This window comes from Orycteropus afer, unplaced genomic scaffold (genome assembly GCF_000298275.1).
Source record: "Orycteropus afer afer isolate SDZICR_OR568_19922 unplaced genomic scaffold, OryAfe1.0 scaffold00128, whole genome shotgun sequence".
Lineage (NCBI taxonomy): Eukaryota > Metazoa > Chordata > Mammalia > Tubulidentata > Orycteropodidae > Orycteropus > Orycteropus afer.
Window position 1 is genome coordinate 8,372,326 of NW_006921715.1, and position 21,475 is coordinate 8,393,800.

General features: G+C 56.6%; 1 protein-coding gene across 1 annotated transcript in view; it reads left to right on the forward strand.

Moving 5' to 3' along the window:
- Positions 1-21,475, forward strand: part of PACS2 (phosphofurin acidic cluster sorting protein 2) — an 84,089-nt gene that overhangs the window by 32,143 nt on the left and 30,471 nt on the right. Inside the window, exons 4-8 of the mRNA XM_007944633.1 lie at positions 15,311-15,398; positions 18,617-18,706; positions 19,823-19,948; positions 20,681-20,843; positions 21,225-21,298. Coding sequence (XP_007942824.1) covers positions 15,311-15,398; positions 18,617-18,706; positions 19,823-19,948; positions 20,681-20,843; positions 21,225-21,298 — 541 coding nt within the window. The remainder of the gene's footprint in view (positions 1-15,310; positions 15,399-18,616; positions 18,707-19,822; positions 19,949-20,680; positions 20,844-21,224; positions 21,299-21,475) is intronic.

Below are 21,475 nucleotides of genomic sequence, written 5' to 3' on the forward strand. Positions count from 1 at the left end.
CTGCGGGGCCTGGACCAAGCTTCCCGATGTCTCTAGCAGTGATGGAACCACAGTCCTCCCACGGCAGTCGTGTGCAGGCGGGATGGGGCTGCGTGTGCAGGCGGGATGGGGCTGCGTGTGCAGGCGGGATGGGGCTGCGTGTGGAGGCTGGGGTCCGACAGGGACCGGGGGCAGGCAGAGCAGGCAACAGCTCAGTGTGGAGATGGAGGCCCCGGCCAGAGTACACCACGGGCCCCAGGCTGCCAGGTGGGGACTCACTCGTCGCCCATGTGCCCATCTCTTCTCGCTTCATTTCATACCTGTTTGAAAGTGGGGTTTTGTGAGCTTAAACCCTGACTAGGTAGATTCTCCTTCAGTCGTGGGCCTGGGCCTGGGCAGGACGTCAGGGGCCTACTGATGCGTGGGCACGGCCCTCATACCACAACTCCTGGTGCCCTGGCCTCAGTGCCGCCCTGGCCACCAGCCTCTGGGTTAATTTCTGCCTTCGGGCAGTTCTCACCAGAGGTAAGCATGGGCTGTGTCTTGAGAGCTGGGAGGGAAGCAATTTGGGGACCCGTGGTGTGGGGCTAGGTCCTGTCCTAGGAGGGGGAAGGCCCAGGGACTCGGGGTGTGTGGCTAGTTCCTGTCCTAGGAAGCAATGTGCCTGGGGATTTGGGGTGTGTTGCTAGGTCCTATTCTAGAAGGAGGGAGGCCCAGGGACTCGAGGTGTGTGGCTAGGTCCTGTCCTAGGAAGCAGTGTGGCCAGGGATTTGGGGTGTGTGGCTAGGTCCTGTCCTAGGAAGCAGTGTGGCTGGGGATTTGGGGTGTGTGGCTAGGTCCTGTCCTAGGAATCAGTGTGGCCGGGGATTTGGGGTGTGTGGCTAGGTCCTATTCTAGAAGGAGGGAAGCCCAGGGACTCAAGGTGTGTGGCTAGGTCCTGTCCTAGGAAGCAGTGTGGCTGGGGATTTAGGGTGTGTGGCTAGGTCCTATTCTAGAAGGAGGGAGGCCCAGGGACTCAAGGTGTGTGGCTAGGTCCTGTCCTAGGAAGCAGTGTGGCCAGGGACTTGGGGTGTGTTGCTAGGTCCTGTCCTAGAAAGCAGTATGGCTAGGGATTTGGGGTGTGTGGCTAGGTCCTGTCCTAGGAAGCAGTGTGGCCGGGGATTTGGGGTGTGTGGCTAGGTCCTGTCCTAGGAAGCAGTGTGGCTGGGGATTTGGGGTGTGTGGCTAGGTCCTGTTCTAGAATGAGGGAGGCCCAGGGATTTGGGGTGTGTGGCTAGGCCCTGTCCTAGGAGGCCTGGGGGTCCTGCTTATGGGCCTGGATGGGGCAGTCTCGGGCTCTCCTACCCAGATACTTCCATCCCAGCCGGCACCCAGAGGCAGCAGGGCAAGAGCCTGGGGTCATTCCTGGAGGGGAGGGGTCCAGGAGGTGGAGGTGGGGTGTGCGTGCAGGAACCAGCAGGGCTGGGTCCCTGGGTAGGCAAGAGGATACCAGCCCCGTGTTGGTCAGGGACTGGTACCAATGGCACAACATTTCATAGAACACATGTCAGAAGTGGCAGAGGGGATTTGGCTTGTGTGGCCATCTGCTGCCCTGGGAGTGGTTAGGGGCACGAGGCAGCCCAGGTGTTGCCCGAGGGCTGCCGGCAGGGGTCTGAGGACCAGCCAAGCTGGGACGTGGACTGTCCACAGCTCCTGGGCCAGCGAGGGGCGGTGAGGTGAAGGCGGCTGGTGGAGCCTGTCCCCGAAAGCCCCATCCCACCACAACAAAGCCTGGAGGCCTTCCCCATGGGCAGGGCTCTGGGCACAGGTTCCCAGGCGAGACCCCAGCCTCAGCCAGCTCCAGAAAGTGGGCCGCAGGGCCATGCCCCGGTGCTGAGAGAGGAAGGGCCTGCCCGGCGGAGCGGCAGCCCTCCTCAGGACAGCCAGCAGGTCCTCCTGCAGCCGAGTGACCGGTGGAGCAGAGACTGCGTCAGGAGAGGAAGCTCACGCCAGTACACCCCTCGGCGGCTGAGCAGCTAGAGACAGCGCCTGTGAGACCCGCAGGGGCTGCAGCAGGAGGAAGTCTGGGCACGTGGGCGTCAGCGTGTGCTGCAGACAAGCTCAGGGATGAGGACTCGGCCACAGGGGCCGCTCGGAACCTTCAGAAGACAGGCAGCCAGAGAGACAGAAAACTGAGGAGGGCCAGGAAATCAAAAGGCCCCGTACGCAGGTTCCTGTGTGAACTGGCTCCAGGACTCACGCTGTGGTGAGCCCACCAGGGGACCAGGCCAGGCACAGACACAGTGGGTGACAGGCAGGGCTGGCTCCTGCACCAGCCTGGGGTCCTAAACGGAGAAGCTGCTGGTCCAGACGACTGAGAGGGAGACGCTCAGCCTTGCTGGTCCCAAGCGTGGCCATCAACCTCTCAGAGCCCCCAGGACCCAGTCCCCCACCAAGGATCAGCGCGAGAATGAGAGCCTGCGATGCAGGCAGGGGTCCCGGCCGTGGGGGAGGCCAGCCTCGGGAGCCTGTGCAGGGCATGAACTGTGGCAGGGAGCTGGGGAATCGGCACAAACACAGAAGGCAGTCGTCCTCAGGACGAGGATCAAGTGCGCATTCCGCGGTGTGAAGGGCAGCCCCGGAAACGTGATCTCGGGCATCGTTCCTATTGGGAGTGTAATCTCCTTTCACTGCTGTGTCCCTGCAGCCTGTGGGCATCATCCCAGAGCCATCTTGGTGAATGGATGAATGGACGAAGAGATGGACGACAAGTGCCTCATCCCACACGTGTGGGGAGGATCCAGCCTCCCTGTCAGGGTGTCGAACGAACCGTATATGGTCTCTGTGGTTTTTCATCTGAGTTGGGACCGAGCTGATGGTGGCCCGTTGACCACTGAGTAGATTGGTTTCCTGTGCCCGGTGCTGTGCTTGGCTTCAGGAGATGGGTCAACTGGGACTGCTGCTCACAGAAGGGACTGGTCCTGAACCTCACACCAGCACAGGGACGGGAACCCCCTTTCTTGGGCCCCGGGGGCTGGTTGCCTGGTGGTGTGACTCAGCCCAGACCCAGCCCTGTGAGGCACCCCCACACACACCCAGAGTGGATGCAGGCAGCTCAGAGCCAGGGGTCCCAGGGCCTCCAGAGCGCTCCTGGGCAGGGACCAGCATGGCTCTAGGCCCACTTCTGGTTCAGAGCCTGGCCTGTGGCCAGGCGCCTAGGGTCTCAGGACCAACATGATGGTGGTGGGAGGGACCAGACGGCCCTGGCTCAGAGGCCCCCTGTGGCACCTTGTTTGGCGGGGGCTAGGTCCCATCCTTGGAACACCCAGGACTGCCTATGTTGCCTGCCCCTCCAGCCTCTCCGGTCCCAGGGTTGGGGGACTGGTTTTGCAAAGGTGGCCTGGGGGCAGGAAGGGGCAGCAGAAGATGCCCACCATCCATCTGTCCGTCCACCCACCCTGCTGCTTGGCCTGGGTGGCAGTCTGGAACTGGCGAGAGCAGCTGTTGAGGTGAAGATTGGTCCCATCGGTCTACAGACGAGGGTGTCTTCGTGAACGTCACCCGTCACCATAAAAACGCAGAGAACGAGGGGGATGGGCACCGTACCCTCTCCCTCTCCAGGACTCCTTGTCCTTGGGAAGAGGTGGGATGCTGAGGGAGGGCTGGGGCAGCTTCCAGCGTCTGCCCCGTCATCGTCACTTCTCCCCCCAGACACCTCTCTGACCTTCGGGGTCCCGCCTGAGCCTGCCCTTCACCCCTTCTTCCTCCCTGAGGACTGAGGTGGCCCAGGGCCAGGAGTATTACTGAATAGTCCGAGTAGCACCCTCAGAGTGACCCAAGAGACCTCCCCTCCCCACCTCCTCACTACTCCCCTGGCCTTCCTGTCCGGGAGCAGGGAGTCTGACCCCCAGCCACAACCTATGACCTTATGCACAGCCCTTCAGGTCTCAGCCCCTCCCCTCACTCCCACCAACCACTGTGGGTGCCTCCAGAGCCCCTGTGGGAGACCCTCTTAGCCCTCCCCTGTGACGTGGCGCCTCCCTGGCTCTGTGGCTGGCTTGGGAACCATGGGCTGGTTCGGGACACCGCTCTGTGGGTCCAAGAAGAAGGGAGGCCTGGGAGGCAGTCAATGTGGAGCCTGACCTACCCCGCCCTGGGTTCAGAGGTTACCCTGAGTAGGCAGGTAGGTGTGGAACCCCACCAGCCTCTGTTCCCCATAATCACACTCCCCTATCCAGACCCTGGCTCTCACGGCCAGCCTTCCAGCTGCAGCCAGCATCTGCCCAGGCACCAGCCCCTGAAGCTATCTGAACCCTGCCTGGGGTGCCTCTGTGAGTTAGGGGCTGGCAGGTGCTGTAGGTGAGACACTGGGGGCCCCCACACTCCAAAAGGTCCATTGGCCCTGAGGAAACCTCCACATTGGGGTCGTCATGGAAGGAGACCAATGGAGGGCTGGGTGCTGCACCACCACCACCACCGTCCTTCCCTGCCTCTGGCTGCCCGGGTGACTTCTGTTACAGCCTACCCTCTGGTGCCCTTTCTCCAGTGTCTGTGGGGCCCTGCACCCCCATGGCCCCAGCTGACACACAGCAGCCCCGAACCCCTGGGGCCCCATGGGCCCCAGACTCACAGCAGCCTTGCACCCCAGTGGCCCCAGCTGACACACAGTGGCCCTGCACCCCCACAGCCCCATAGGCCTCAGCCTCACAAGGGGCCCCTCACTCCTGTGCTCACTCCCCCCCAGGCATGTCCTGTGTGTGGAGAACTGGAGGCTAGGGCCCCAGGCCCACCCTGTGCAGTGAGGAGAGGCATCTCCATCTGTATACTTGGTCACAGCAGCCCCCTGAGGATGCCAGAGTCAGGTGCTCCAAAGAGGGGCCGTGCTGTCTGCCCACCTTAGGCCGCATACAGAGGTCCCAGCCCTCCTACACCAACAGCCAGATGGGACTTAGGGCTCTTAGACCTGTACCCAGCTACAGAGCAAGGGAGTCTCCAGGTGGCTCCCGACGGGTCCCGGGTGGAGCTGGAGGAGTGGGCGGGGCGGCTAGTGGGTGTTAAAGCACCCTTGGAACAGACCCAGGACGCACCCTGCTGACTGAGGGCAGCCCTGTCCCTACAAGGGTGTTAGAAGTCTCCAGGTTGCTCTCAACGGGTCTGGGGTGGAGCTGGAGGAGTGGGCGGGGCGGCTAGTGGGTGTTAAAGCACCCTTGGAACAGACCCAGGACGCACCCTGCTGACTGAGGGCAACCCTGTCCCTACAAGGGTGTTAAAAGATCCGAGCAGAAGAGCCCTCAGTGCAGTGGTTTAGTGCTTGGCTGCTAACCAAAAGGTTGGCGGTTTGAACCCATCAGCCGGGTTGTGGGAGCGCTGACCTGGCATCATGCTCCTGTCAGGGTTTCAGCCTGGGAAACCCTTTGGGGCCGCTCTGCTCAGCCACTCGGGGTCACCGTGAGTCACAGTCTATTTGATGGCACCCAACAGTCTTAAACCTTAATTAAGACCCCAGGAGGAGCAAGGGAGCCCCAGCGGAGATGGAAGAGGGGAGCTGGTGACCCCAAAGGGGAAACAGCCCCAAGCAAGATGGACAACTGAGGAATAAAAAATCCCAGTTGGTGTCACGTTCAGGTATAGATCCTGAGTTTTGAGTGTTCTCATTTCAGATATTAGAAAACAGTTAACATTCAGCCACTGAGGCACCTGAATCATGTTTTGGCGAGAACAGGGTAGATCCAGTGAACTGCGATGATACAGAGGAAAGCAATGTCGGAGACCAGAAGCAGGGCCAGTCGTCTGAACAGATCAATAAAGTACAAACTTTGGGCAAAAACGGGTCAAAGGAGAGAGCTCCCAAACCGTTTGAGGGATGAAGAGATCCAGGTAGGGTCACGTTTTAAAGGGTGTTGTAAATGGTGTTTTAAGGAGGTCACTGAACAAGTGTGTCTTCTAGAAGAATTAGCAACGACATGGTAACTGACAGGAAAATCGAGCCCCTGAAGGGATCGCTTACATTAAGAAATATGATGGAGTGCCAAAACCTCTGAAAAATAACAAGACAACCTCTCTTCCTCAGAAGGCACCGAGTGGTTTTACTGATGGACTTCACCAAATCTTCAGCAAATAAACCCAGTGATAGGATGGGGCTGTGAGCTCGAAGCAGAGGTTGCACTGTCCACTTTACAAGGAAGCGGATGGTGACGGACAGCACGCCCAGAGGGCTCAGCTCCGGAGTGAAGATCCTCATGAAACGTGAATGGAGGAAGGTATTAAAAGGCTCAGTGTTTCACGAGAGGGTTGGTCTCGGGGCTATGTGGGCAATTTGTCTAACGCTGGACAAAACATCATCTGACAGATGCAGAAAAAGCTCTCCGTGGAATTCTGTCTTAGAAATCTGGAAATAGTACTTACGTAACCTGGTGTAGAAGACCCACTGAAAAGTCTGACATCCACTCTGATCTTTCTTTCCTGTCCTTTCAGTGACTTTGGTTTCTTCACATAATGATGTGAAGAATCACATGATGTGCTTAATGTCAGCCCACACTCATCTGGTCTTCAGTCATTCAGGGCAGCAAATCTGCTCTTCAGATGGTCTCTAAATTCAGGTGGGATCTACTCAGGATCATACTTTGGCTCTTGTGGACTGGTCTGAATTTTCTTCATCTTCAACTTGAACTTGCACGGGAGCAGGAAGAGACCCTCAACGAGGTGGTTGGATTGACAGGCGGCTGCAGTGAGGGGCTCAGATGTGAGGATGGTACCGAATCAGGCAGTGTTTCATTCTCTTGTACATGGGGTTGCCGTGAGTCCAGACCGACTTGATGGAACCTAACAACCAAAAGCCTGTGGCCCTGCTATCCAGTATGGCAGCCTGCGTCTGGCTGTTTACATCAGTTGGGGTTAAATGAGCTTTATAATTCACAGTTGCACCAGCCACAGCCTAGGCGCTCAGCAGCCACGCGTGGTTAGCAGACCACATTCAGGCCAACAAAGAGCATTCCATCTTGTAGAAGGTTCGCAGGGCAGCGAGTGCTGCTTTGGACACAGCATCCTTAGTGGTGAAGGCTGGAAGTGTACTCTTTGAGGTCAAGAGGAAGAATGGTGACTGCTGAATACCAAGATCCTGCTCAATGCAACAAAGCAGAAAAAGGGAACAGGATTGAGCTGGTAAAACAAAATTGCCACTTGCACGTGACATCTGGTGATGTAGTGGGTCAGGCATTTGGCTGCTAACCACAAGGTCGGTTGTTTAAACCCACCAACTGCTGTATGGGAGGAAGATGAGGCGATCTAGTTCCGTAAAGATTTACAACCTTGGAAACCAAATGGGATTCGCTATGGATTGGAATTGACCGATGGCAGTGACTTTGGTTTTGGTTTTGTTCACATGGACAGTGTGAAAGTATATAAGTTACTGCCAGCAGTAACCGAGTTCTGGAAAGTTCACTGATAAGTGCATCAGAGGAACAGTGTGGAGATGGCTGTAATCAGTTTGAAAGTAAGAAAAAGAGCAAAGCTCACGCAGCCCCTGTGAGCAGAGTAGAACTGCTCAGGGGACTTTCAAGGCTGTGATCTCGGGAGCAAACCAGCAGGACTGCCATCTGAGGAGCCTTCGGGGGACTGGAGCTGCCAGCCCCTCAGCTGGTAGCGGGGCACTTAAACATTTGTGCCGCCAGAGGACTCGCCGGGCGTCGGAACCAGCTTGATGGCCGCCAGCAGCAGTGACTCCCAGTTACCTGGGAAGGAATTGCAAAAGCCATGAGGTCTCAGCAAAGGGTATGGCCGTGTACTCAAGGGCACTAAACCCTTGGCCCAGAGCCGTGAGGACTCATTGTCCTCAAGATGGCCGTCCTCCCTAAAGTGACTCAGTTTCATGAAGTCCCACATGGGTTGTTTTCATTCAGTGTGGCAAGTTATTCTAAAATGTGTAGGATACAGACAAGCAGCTGTACTGAAAACTGAGGGGGTGTGTGTTGGGGAAGTGTCTTCTTAACACATAGGAATGCCGTTAAAGTAAGCACTCAGCTGCCAAGCAGAAGGCTGGTGGTTTGAACCCACGCAGCAGCTCTGTGGGAGAAGAGCGTGGCTCTCTGCTCCTGTGGAGGATCCAGCCTAGGGAGCCATTAGGACGTTCTGCCTGCAGACTCACATCAGACCCGAGTGAATGGCAACACACTACACCACAGACAAACTGATGGATGGAACGTAACCAAGGCACAGGAACGTGTGTGTGTGCGTCTGCACACGCGTGTACGTGCACACGTGGCTGTGGTGTGTTTCAGAGATGGCTCTAGTCATCAGTAAGGAGAGGACATACTGTTCAATAAATAGTTTGGGGACAACCAGACACCCATATAGGAAACAGCAAAATTTGACCTCACATTATGCACGAAACATCTTCAAAGTGATGAATGACCTCAGAGTGGAAAAGAAAGGAAAAACGTTGGGGAAGGGATGATCAAAGTGGAATACCCAGGAAACAAGTTGTAAAAACATGTTGAGAAGATTAAAGAAAACTAAACGTGTTCTACTAATGCAGGTTGTTGCCTACCATGGTGTCAGCCCCTGACCCGTGGGCACTCCGCGTGACAGGACAGAACTTTCTTCTGTCTCATGATCAGGTGTAGGTCATGTCGTTGTGATCCATGGTGTTCTCATTGGCTGATGACCGGTTATCAGGCCTGCCTTCCTAGCCATCTAGGAAGATCTCCTGAGACCTGTTCAGCATCCCAGCGGCACGTGAGCCTCTGCTGACAGGTGGGTGGTGGCAGCCATGAGCTGAATTGGCCAGGAATCACACCTGGGTCTCCCACCTGGAAGAGGAGAATCACCGCTGAACAGCACTGCCCCAGACCATGGCTAGGAGCTAATGCTTACAATGTATTTAAGCCGATGATTGCCATCTAGAACAAATGAAGAACCAGACGTCGGTAGGAAAACACCCTCTGTGTGGTGGGTTGGGAGGGCTGGTAGCCGCCCTGTGCCCCCGTGAGTCACTGCCACGCGCCAGGACACCAGCATTCGCCCTCTGCTGGTTTTGTGTGTCTACCGACGGGACCAGCTGCCATTGCTGGCCTCCCACTCAGGGCAACCCCGTGTGTGTCAGGGCACAGCTGTGCTCTGGAGGTTTTATTGTGTGTTTGTTAGTTTTTGTTGAGAATGAACAGTAGAGCATACACCAGTGGGGCAGCTCCCACAAGTACCGTTCAGTGGTATCAGTGACACCCTTGGAGTTGTTCCTCCCTCAAGAGCATCGACTCGCTGCCCCTGAGGTTCCTGTCTGATGTTCCAAGTCGCTGTTGTGGGTTTGATCCCACAGGGAGCTTAAAAGAGCACTGCTCAAGGCAGGCATTCTTTTTTTTTTTTTTTTTAGGATTTGGGTGAAGATTTACAGAGTAAATTCACTTTTCATACAGCAGCTCACACACACTTTGTCTCATGTCATTGACCAAAATTTACAATGCAGCAGTTCCCCTCCCACTTCCTCCCCATAGTTACCTCCTCCCAGTGTCCATCCCTTCATACTCTTCGAGAGGCCCATTGTCTGCCAACCCTGTATATGATCTTGGATACACTCTCCATTTAGACATACATAATTGTTTAGCTTGTTCACCCATCTATCCGTCCCTATACCCATGTTTGCTTTCATTGACAACTCAGTATTGTATTTACAAAGGGGTTCATATTTGTTGTTTGTACTGCCCATGTAACTCTCTCTGTCTTTCTCATCCTCAATGCTGCCATATTGGTCACTCACATTTGGTACATTAAGGCAGGCATTCTTATGAAGATAAACTACTGTTTGGGTTTAAGACAACCCCAGGTGGCATTTTCAGTTTAAGGCAATAGTTCAGGGGTTGTCAGCCATCATCCCTCCAGAAGGAGAATTTGAAACTCCAGGTGGTTTTCAGTGGCTGACTTTTAGGATGTCGATCACCAGCCCTTCTGAGATGCCTCTGGTTGGATCCAGAACCTCCAGCCTTCCAGTTACCAGCTTAGCACATGCACCGTGTGCACCCGAGGGCCTCCCTGCCAGTGGGAGTGGGCTTTGGTCCACATCCCCGGACAGGTCCACTGTGCTGATGGCCAGGATACACTGCACGTGGACACTGCATACACAGGGGAGGTTGTCAGAGCGCTGGCACAGCCTGGAGTCCACCAGGAGGGGATGCAAGAGACCAACTGGACTCTCAGGGCAGGCATGGTGGTCCAGTGTGGCCAGGTCTCCAGCGAGGTATTGGGTGAGAGGGGCAAGTTGCAGAGGTGTGCAACAGATGGGGCCAAGTCAGGCATGTGAGCAAACAGTAACTGCCACATGTACACACATGTAATGTGCTGGTACGCCCTACCACGTGCACACATGTGTAACATGCCTGTACACACTGCTGTGACACGCCTGTAGTCTAGGGTCCAGTTGAGGCCACAATTGCCAGCGAATGAGGGTTCTCCAAGGTAGCTTTGGACACTGCCTCCTGTAACCAAAGAGGTGGCCCTGCCGTCCTCCACATGGCCCTGGTCTCTGAGCCCATGGTGGCTGCTTAGGTCCTACCATTGCAGCCAGGGGAAGGGACAGAACCAGGGTAGTACTCCTGGACCTGAGGGAATGGCCAGGAAGCAATTGCTGGCACTGCTGCCCACACCCCCAGGGCCAAGGCCACCACCTGAGTCCTAGCCCCTCCTCTGGAAGAGCCCCTCCAGGAGGGAAGGACGGGAGGGTCACGGTGGGAGCCCAGCTGGACGTCTCACCATTTTGCTTCTTTCCAGAACTTTGTTCTCTTGGTGGGTGGGTGTGCTCTGTGCTGTCTGGTTTTCTGCCTTCTCGAAGTTTCTGTTCCCAAGCTCAGCATAGCGTGCTGACTGCCCAGGTTGCAAGGCTCTGAGTGCGCCCTTCCTGCCACCCGCTCTGAGCAGACACACCAAGAAGAGTGAGGTGACACGGGGACATTCGGCCACTTGTCTGGATGTGTGAATGCTGCGTTCCCACAGCCCACGAGACTGCCCTTGTACCGGATGGCAGTGCAGGCGGGCTGTGTCCGTGAAATCTGACGGGACTTCTGGGGCGCAGAGCCAGGCCTAGAGGGTCCGCCGCCTTGTGGGCTTAGCGGGTCTGACGCCCACAGCTCCCTCCCGCTCACAGGGCGCCTTGGGACTGCTGGCTCAGTTTGGGTTTGCAAATCATTCTGTTCTTCCGGTGTTTGCACAAGGGCAGCTGGACCCTAAGGTGCTGCAACCCAGGGAACGGGAGGGGCAAGGGGGCGTGGCCAGGGCCCCAGAGCCCACTGTTGCCCCTTCAGTTGTCACGCAGCAGGGAGCCCGCGGCGGGGGTAGGACCCTCCACACTGTCCACCGTTTTCCTGTAGTTGAGGTGGGGACAGTCAGGGCTCCCAATAAGGTCATCTGTCAGTAGACCTGTGCTCCAGGGGGTTTCCGGAGGCAGGGCCTCAAGTCTTTCTCCTGAGGTGCCTGTGAGTGGACGTGACCCTCCACCCTCTGGGTCAGCAGCCCGGTGCATTAACTGTCTGCCCACTGGGAACCCCAGAGGAATGTGAGCCTCTGGAGGCAGATGGGTGGGAGCTCTGACTGCTAAGGCCTTGGGCGCTGCCCTGAGGTCGTGGGCGTGGTTTGTAGGGCCCCGCCCTGAGGTCATGGTTGTGGTTTATTGAGCCACACCCCAAGGTGGTGGGCATGATATTCGTAGTTTATTCAGAGCAGAACCTTGGTGTGGACTAAAGCAGGAGCTGGTGGGGACTGATGTTTGCATGTGGTGCCTAAGGCGCTTGACTGCTCACCAGAAGGCTGGCGGTTCAAACCCACTGGCCACTCCTCGGAAGGAAGGTTGGGCAATCTACTTCCATAGTGATACCACCTCGGAAACCCAAGGAGGGGTCACTAGGAGTCCGGTCCGACTGGACGGCAGTGAGTTTGGTTTGGTTTGGATGCAGTTCTAATGCCACTTACTGTGGGCACTTACTCTTTCTCCATTGAATTGCCTTTGCATCCTTGGCAAAAATCAGTTGCCCATGTTTGTGTGGATCTGTGTCTGGGTCCCTTATTCAATTCTGTTATCTGTATAGCTTTCCGCTTATCAGCAGAGCCCTTGTGATGCAGTGGTTAAAATGTTTGGTTTCTAACCAAAAGATGAGGCAGTCTGCTTCTATGAAGATCTTGGAAACCTTGAGGGGCTGTTCTCCTCTGTCCTTTGGGTTTGCTGTGACTTAGAATCGACTTAACGTTAGTGGGGTTTGGGTATCGTCACTACCCCGGATTACCGTGGCTTTCTAACTGGTTTTAAAATTGGATGGTGAGATCCCCCAACTTTATTCTTTGTTTTCAAATTGATTTTAGCTATTTTGAGTCCTTTGTTTTGCCGTGTAAATTTTGAAAATTGGCTTGTTTACCTGACAACACATCCTGCTGGCATTTCCAGAGGAGTTGTGTTGGATTCTGCCTTCTCGAAGCTTCTCTGTTCCCGAGCTTAACCCCAACCACAGCAATCGTCTGGGGATTGCTCCTCCACGAGCATGTCTCTCTGCAGATCTTAGCCATCCCTTCATCTGTGCTTTGTGGTTTTCGGCATACAAATCCTGCGTTTCTTTTGTTTAGGAATTTTCAATTCCAGAGCTGTTGTGGATGGAACACAGGCGTACATAGTTTTACAAATGGAAGCTTTGTGGCAACCGTGCATCAAGCAAGTCCACAAACCAGGCAGCGTTTTTCCAACAGTGTGCTCCCTTCTGTCCTTGTCACATTTTGGTCATTCTCATAATGTTTCATACTCAATCGTGTTGTCGCACACTTAATAGACTACAGCATACCATCTACTGAACTTTTCTAGGCACTGGGAAACCGAAAATGCACATGCGTCACTTTGAGGCAACAGTTGCTTTATTGCAGTGGTCTGGAACCCACCCGCAGTATCTGTGTGGTGTGCCTGTGTTGGGAAAACGTTGGCTTCCAGTTGTTCACGGCTAGTATGCAGGAATCTGACTGCTGTGTCTGTGTGTGTTTACGACACAGACAGGGCACGTGCCAGTCTAGCAGTGAGGCTGACACTTCCGTCTTCACCTCGTTTCTTTTGGTCTTGCAAACTCCTCTTCGTTCCAGGGGCTCGTTTTTATATTTTTCTGGATCCCACAAGTAACTGTGTTGTCTGCAGAGAGTAACGGTTTTATTTTCTCCCTTCCAGTCGTTGAGCCTCTTTCCTCCTCTTCTTACTGCACTGGGCGGGGCTCCCGGGACTGTGTTGCATGAAGGAGTAATGGTGAATGTCGTTGCCTGGTCGCAGTACTGGGGGACAGCATGCAGTGTGATGTCGGTGGTAGGCGTTTAGATGCTCCTTATCACATTGCGGCCTGTCTGTCACTAATGCATGCTGGATTTGGTCAGAAGTTTTCCTGAATCTCTTCAGGGGTTGGTGGCTTATCACGTTTAGCCTGCTGGCGTGGTGGGTCACGCTGGGTGGTTTCACTGGTGGACCAGCCTCGCTGGTGAGGCTGCGGGTCGGTTCCAGAACACTGCAATAAAGCGACTACTGCCACAAGGCGCGTTTTTCTGGTTTCCCAGTGCATGGAAAAGTTGAGTTGACAGTATGCTGTAATGATGGTGGCTTCGTGTCCTGCTCACGGTTCTTTTTCTGTTTTGCTGGATTCAACTTGCTGGATCTTTTGAAGGGTTTTGCGCTTAGGTTCATGAGGGCTATTGGCTATGGTTTTCTTTTCTGTGCTGCTTTTGCTGACCTTATAAACCAGTCGGAGAGTAGTCCTCTCTGGTTTTCCAGAAGAAGCTGTAGGGTCAGTGTTATTTCTTCTCTTATATTGGCCAGAATCTGCCTAGAGCTTTCTTTCTCAGGAGGCTTTCAAGCCTCAGTTCTGTGTCTTTAAAGAATGAGGACCCTTCTGGCTCATTATTGCATCTGGTGAGTTGGGTCGTTTATGCTTTCCAGGGACTGGGCCATTGATCTGAGTTGGGGCCTTCCCTAGTCACACCTTGTGGTGTGTGGGAGCCCGGTGCTGGCCCTTCTCTGGTTCTTGATTTGGGGAGTTGCCCTCTTCTCTCTTCTCATTTGTCGGTCCGATTAGAGGTTATCAGCTTTAGGGATGTTTCCCAAGAGGCATCTTTTGGGGTAGCTGACTTTCTCAGTTGCTTTTCTGTTTTCTGTTGCATTGGGTTTGCTTCTGTTCCCTCCCCCTGGGGGCTCTCCTGGTTCCGGTTTCTAAAGTGGCCCTCCTCCTTTTGTGGTGCTAAGCATTTAGTTCTGTGGCTTTCCCTGTCAACACTGCTTTGGCTGTGTCCCACACGTTTTGGCACATTGTAAGGGCGATGAGGGACAACCTGATGAGCGTGTTTAATGTGATTGAACTGCATGGGGGAAGACTGCTGGAATGGCGTGTTTTGTTACCTGTCTATTCACAATAAAAAGATTTCAGGCAGTTGTTCTGATATGTTGTTTTCACTTTTGTCCTGTTCAGTATATTTCCTACTTTTTGTTGGGACTTCCTCTTAGACACGCGGTCATTGAGGCACGTGTTGTTAATTTCCTCAGCGTTGGGGGCTGATGCCCTTCTGTGTTCTTTGGGGCACACAGCGCGCCCTTCAAGTCTGCCCTGGTCGGCTTTAGGACCAGGACGCGGTCTCTCCCGTGAATCTAAGTCTCCCTGATGCTTCTCCCTTGTCTTCCCTTGCCCGTCCCTTGCTCAGCGAGCAGCCGTCTCAGCATCACAGCGGCCCGTGGGTGGAGCACACTGCCCCGGGAGTCACAGGGTGGTTGTGCCAGGAGGAGACAGCCCGCAGGGACGGGGCCACGAGGGGGTGGGCAGAGCTGTGGGGGAGCAGGCAGGGCTGGGGGGGTGGGGACCAACAGTGCTGTGGGAGAGGACAAGGCTGTAGGGGAATGGCCAGGGCTAGGCATAGGGACAGGGCCTTGGGAGGGGGCAGGGCTATGGAGGAGGACAGGCAGGGCCGTGGGGGAAGGGGGAAGCAGGGGGAAGCATGTGCCAGGAGCTGGACATGTTGGCACCGACTCCCTTCCCACCACTCCAGACTGTGCTCTCAACTTCAGGGCCTTAGACGTCCCTTGACCGCCTCCCCCTTGCCTGCTCACAGCTTGAGATCAGCCACATCCACAGAGGAGCAACCTGGCCTCTGGCCCCTCAGAGAGAGGGCACCCCAGGTGCCTCCCAGCCTGACCAGGGCTGGGGAGGGACTCCTAGAAGACGTGACGGCCAGGCCTGCCCCAAGGCACAGCTGCGGAGGGCCTAGTTGTGTGGTCGGTGGGCACAGTTGGTGCTGCGGTGAGGGGTCTCCCAGGGCACCAAGAGTGGGGGTGAGGCCTGGTCACTGTGAACCTGTTCCTCTCCAGGTTGTGCAGCCTGACCCTCAAGAAGCTGGTGGTCTTCAAGGGGTTGGAGAAGGAGCTCATCTCCGTGGTGATCGCTGTTAAAATGCAGGTAATGGAGCCCAGGCAGGCCGGCGGGCGTGGGCTCCGCAGGGAAGGCGCCGGGGGCCCTGAGCACTCAGGGTGCGCCTCAGCCATGCTGCAGCTAGGAGGGGTGCACCAGCAGGCATGTGCGTGGCTAGCAGGGCTGGGACTGGCACTGCACCAGGCCCCTCTGTCACCCCTGCATGGTGGGCGGCTGCTGTGCTCCAGGAGACACTGCAGTGGCCACTGCCTCTCCCCACCCAGTGGCTGCCTGTCTCTGTGGAGGGGGGCTGCTGCCCAGACCTTTTGACGGGCACCTGCATTGATTTCGACCATTGTCCGTTCACACCTGCTTCCCTGATGGGAATGAGGTGGCCGCAGCAGACCCCACTGCAGGTGTGTGTCCCTGCCAGCACACCTGCTTGACTGGAGGTGGCATCTTCAGCATTTAACCTGCACCCCACCCCCCAGCATCTCAGGGGCGTGTGATCCGTCTACTGTGCAGCTGCAGCAGGTGGTTCTGTGGTCCCTGTCCATGGCCCAGCTTTCCAGACCTGGGGACTGACTGAGCCCACTCTTGCCCACGGGGTCTGGTCCTGGCTGTAGGATGCCACACCCCTCCACCCCATCCCAGTCCTGGTTGGTCAGCACTCCCAGGCGCGTGGCCTCTGACTTGGGCCGGGGCCCACTGGCCTTCCCTCGGGAGTGACAACTGCCCCAACCAGAACTGCTGCTCTTTACATAAAGACCTGGGGAGGCCACCCCACCGAGGGTCGTGTGCATGACGGTGACTGCTGCCCAGGGGCGCCCTGACATGAACGAGCTGAGTCAGCCTGCCCGGGGACCCTCCAGAGGCCTTGGCTGGGACTGACAGTCACGGAAATGCAAGCTGGCCGGTCTCTGGCCCAGCAATTTGGGGCCGTCAACTCCAGCGAGGCTGCTCTGCCCCGGAAAGGGCTTGTGATGCCCACACTCCAGCCTCATGATCCTCAACCACCCTTCCCTGCCATCCAGGGCCCACCTGGAGCCCCCACCCACTACCCCCACTTCCAGCCCTCCTGTTACACACACCCAGCTCCACCTCCTCAGCGCCTGTACTCAAGAGGCCAGGTGAGGCCAGAGCCATGGGGGAGACTGCCCTCTGCTGGTGGCCCTTCGAGACCTGGCGTTTCATCCTTCTCTTTACCCACTACCTGACAGCTTTCCTCTAATTCCCAGAGGAAGGTCCTGCCCAGCTGGGGCTGATTCACCTGGCCCCCACCCCCAGCCCATCACAGGCTCATCGATGTGCAGGTCCTCTGAGAGGCAGGTGTGGGGGCACACACATGAGGAGGGATGGGTTGGACAGCACAGAGCTGACCTCTGGGCAAAGGGGAAGCAGTGGAGAGACTCCACCCCTGGCATCCCAGGGTCACAGCACCGGTAGGAGGGGCCTGTGTGATACTCACCATGCTCAGTTCTTGGCCGGAGGAGCCGACAGGCACGGCCTCGCACACCTGGGTCCAGAGAGCAGGCCCCGGGCTGAGCGTCCTCCATTATCTGAGCCTCGTAGCTGGGTCTGCCCCTTCCCTGCCCTCGTGGGCTGCTCCCACATTGCCCCTGCTGTCACCCCACTGAGCTGTGCCTCCTTGTCACCACTCCCTCGTGGCTGCTGGCCCAGTCTTCACAGTCACACTATGGCCACTGTAGATGCCCGGCCCGGAGCCCTGGCTCACGGGTCTGTAGGGCCTGGGCCCCTGGCTGGCCAGCAAGGCTGGAGGGGGCATGTGGGTGCATGGGGACCTCGGGGCAGGATGACATTTTGTAATAGGAAGTAGACAGGATGCAGGAGTGTCTTTTTACCCTCAGAGTCATACAGCAAGTACTTACTGGGTGCCCAAAGGAGAGGGGTACTGTTTGAGCTCTTGGGACTTGTGGGAGGGCCAGCGAGGTGCCAAAGCATGGGGTCCTGCCGGGCTTCTGCCCAGGACTTGGAGCCCAGTGCCTCACCAGAGCCATGGTGCCCAGCCATCCCCCACGGGGCCTGCCATCACCCGTACTCAGCGACTGGAACTTGCAGTTTTCCGTTATGTGGCGCTATCGTTGTCACCGGAAGCAGTGCCCTGAACAGTCGCTTTTTAGACAATGCTGGGATGAACGTTTGGTGTAGTTTGAGGTTGGGCTCTCCTGTATTTTACACAAAAGATTCATTCTGCACATTGTGCAGCGTTCACGGACTGGTGTTCTCTTGTGCACCTCACTGTTAGTATGTACTGGATTTTTTTTTTTTTTTTTTTTTTACATAGCCACTGTTCTGGTTCCCTAGTGCCACTCTGACAGAAAATACACCACAAATGGGAAAATGGGATGCGTGAACAAACCGGAGTTTATTCTCTACAGTTTGGAGGCTTTAAGTCCCAGTTCAAAATGCCAGGCTCTAGGGGTTGGGTGAAAGGCCCTCAACATTGGGCTTCAGTTCTACCTCCTGCTCCCGGCCCACTGGAGGTGGAAGCTTTTCTTCAATCAGCTGCTGCCTGCTGAGGCTGACAAAGCCAAGGTCAACAAGTAAAAAGGACAGTCCTGATGTTACCAAACCGCACGGCAGGCCGTTCATTCAAGTCCATTGAAAGTCCCGAGGTCAGCAGAGCATGGCAGGCTGGTAAACAACTGGCTACATGCAGGGTCCAAGGTGCCACAAGTTAGAGACCTTCCTCAAAGTTGCTTATTACATACTGGAAGCAGCCTATGTCCCTAAAGCACATTCCACCATGGAGTTAATTACCAGTCTCACTGTGAGGAATGAGTACATCCAGCTGCCCAGCCACTCAGAACCAGGCCCAGCCAAGTTGACACACAGCCGTAACTACCACAGCCACCATCTTGGATCTGTGTGTGGACCTCTAAATCCAGTCGGGCGCATTGTTGCTGTTTGATCGGGGCTGTAACCCACCCCTCCTCTCTGGGAGGCGAGTGCCTGTCACAGTGTTGTGCTTTCAGAAGCACTGGGCGCCTCATGCCGTTGTCCTTGAGATCATCTGCAGTGTCGTGTCTAGATCCGTATTTCTTTAATGGGATCAAGTTTGGCAGTGGCCATTCTTGACCTCCTCTCATTTCCCAGGGTAGGTTTCTTGAGGCCGCAGTGATGGGTGCAGGCGTGTGGGGACTTTGTATCAGTGTCCTGTCGTGGTGCTGCCGCCCTCGTGGTGCCCAAGCTGCCCACCACGCTGCTCGGGACCACCCCCTTTACCAGCTGCTTGTCTGTCTCAGGGCTCCAAGAGGGTTCTGCGCTCCCACGAGATTATGCTGCCCCCCAGTGGACAAGTGGAGACCGACCTGGCGCTCACGTTCTCGCTGCAGGTGAGGGCGCTGGGTGCATGGGGCCCCACAGACACCTTCCAGGAGGTCAGTTACTTTGGTTTCTCAGCTTGAACTTTCCGTTCTGTCCCCGTGAGAAACGTCAGACTGTGCCGTCAAAGTCACTTCAGGCTAGTTGCTTAGGAAAGATAGAGAGGAATACAGAAATGGCATTTTGAGCTCCAACTCTTCAGGGTGTTTCTGGGAGAGCCCAGCAGCGAACGTGGGCTTGGGGCTCTGGGCTCCTCCCGGGATCCTCCCCAGACCCTCTGGAGTCCCAGTCGACAGGAAAGCCCCGTCGGTTCCTGGATTGGCCCCGCGGGCACCGCCTTCCTTCGTGTGCTTTTTGGCACAGGTGCGACAGCATCCGTGTCACCAAGATGCCGCAGGGCCACTGTCTTTCTGCTGGAGCACGGCTTGAAAAATCAGTGTTTAGTGTCAGCTCATATCAGATCTGCCAAAAATCTTTCTTCCAAACGTGTAACCAGGCTGCAGTGCAGTGTAATCTCTCCCCAAGGCCACACTCTGCTGACCCTTGGGCTCTGCCAGCCCTGGGACCTCCTGACTGCTTCCCACACAGTTATGGGCACCTGCCTTCCCACACTCACCTGAGGGCTGACGCAACCAGGCTGCTTCGGGCTTTTGGGAGTTGGGTTTATTGAGGTGTTCTTACACAGTGTATGGCTGACCTTCCCTAAGTGTCTGCTGCTGTGGGATTTGCCAAGTGGACATAATCATGCAGCTAACACCACAGGCAAGATATAGAACATTCCGTCATCCTGGTGTTTTTAGTTGATGCGTGTCTGGGGCCACTAAGAAAGGGGCTGCGCAGGTCTGCAGGGTCTGCACGTGTAGTACGTGTGGCAGTGGCGGCCTGAGGTGCCCTCTGCCTGGGTGTGGCATCTCCCCCAGACAGTGAAGCCCTTCTCACATTGTGGGAGAGCCCTCTGTAAGGTCGTGAGCTCTGACACCCCGGACAGCTGAGCTGTCTGGGCCTCAGCTGCGGGCCATGGTGACCCAGTGAGAGCCAGGCGCGGTGACCTGCTCGTCCCTGGGGTACCACAGCCCTGTGGGCCTGCTGCCTTGCACTGATGGGGCAGGACTCAATTGTACCCGCAGTACCCTCACTTCCTGAAAAGAGAAGGCAACAAACTTCAGATAATGCTGCAGCGGCGGAAGCGGTACAAGAACCGGACCATTCTGGGCTATAAGACGCTGGCCGCGGGCGCCATCAACATGGCCGAGGTGGGTTCTGGGTGCAGCTACTGTCCATGCAGCCAGAGCCCCGCTGGGCCCCAGCTGGCCGTCCAGCACCTCTGCCTAGGCCAGGAGCTGTCTCTGCTGATGGTCTTCCCCCCGTACCTGTGGCCCTCTCCCTGCAGTCACACACAAGCCTGTTCTACCCTCAAGCAGAGAGTGGATGTGGCCCGAGGGACCTGTCCTGAGCCCTTCCCAGAACAGTGTCCCTGACAGTATTGGGACCCTCTTCTGGCACTCTCAGTAGCCACGCATCCCTGGCCCCAGGGTTATAACCAGATCTCGGATGGCTGAGGTTCCCAGAGTGGTGCTCTGGGCTTGGCCTGGCACTAAAGTGGGGATGTGACCAGAAACACATTGAGTTAAAATCAGCCACTGATGGGTCACCTGCCAGGGTGTGAGGACCATCCTGGGTGCAGGGTGGTCATGGCTGATGCTGTCGGGCTAGACTGGGATTCAGGCATAGCACCTGGTGGCCTGGACACCAGGCTGAGGGACTCGGGCTCATGGGGTCTTGGAGCTGCTGGGTGGGCTGGGGGAGAAGGGCCAGCCAAGGACAGCCACCTGTGTGCTGTCATCCTTGGGACCTTCTGTGTCACGAACAAGGATGATTTGAGGGTGTCTGGGGCAAAGGCCACTGGGTGCTGGGTGTCAGTGGTGTTTGGGGATGAGAGGGGCTGCTTGCCATGCCTCCACATATCCGTGCCCTCCCCACCCCAGGTGATGCAGCACCCGTCTGAGGGTGGCCAGGTCCTAAGCCTGTGCAGCAACATCAAGGAAGCCACTGTCAAGGTGGCTGAGATCTGGATCTTCTCCCTGTCCAGCCAGCCTATTGACCATGAGGATAGTGCCATGCAGGCTGGCCCCAAGGCCAAGTCCACGGGTGAGTGCAGCCGGTCCTCTGCAGCAGCTGCCACCGCTAGCTGTGTGGGCAGCACACCGAGTCCGGAGCGGGCTGGGCAGGAATGCTGGCAGCCTGTGCCCAGCACGCTCTGCTGGAGGCCTTGGCCATGGCATCTGAGCCAGGGCACGTAGCCCCGAGCATAGTAGGCAAGGAGGAGGGGTCAGCTGGAGGGTTGGTGCTGACAGGCAGTGGGGGAGTAGCACACAGGTTGACTTCAGGATGTGAGTGAGAGTGAGTGACAGGGGAGGGTCTGCGTGGGGCGCAGCTGGTGGTGTGGCGCGGTCTCTTGTTGTGAGAGTGCAGCCCCCTCTCAAGCCCCAGAATCTTAAGGGGTCTCCATTCTGTGTGCTGGTTCCGCAGAGAACTACTCCGAGGAAGAGTACGAGAGCTTCTCCTCCGAGCAGGATGCCAGTGACGATGCCGTCCAGGGGCAGGTGACTGCGGGGACGTGGTGTGGTGGGCAGAGGGAGTGATGATGCCGCCCAGGGGCAGGTGACTGCGGGGACATGAGGCGGCGGGCAGAGGGTGCGACGGTGCCGTCCAGGGGCAGGTGACTGCGGGGACGTGGTGTGGTGGGCAGAGGGTGCGACGGTGCCGTCCAGGGGCAGGTG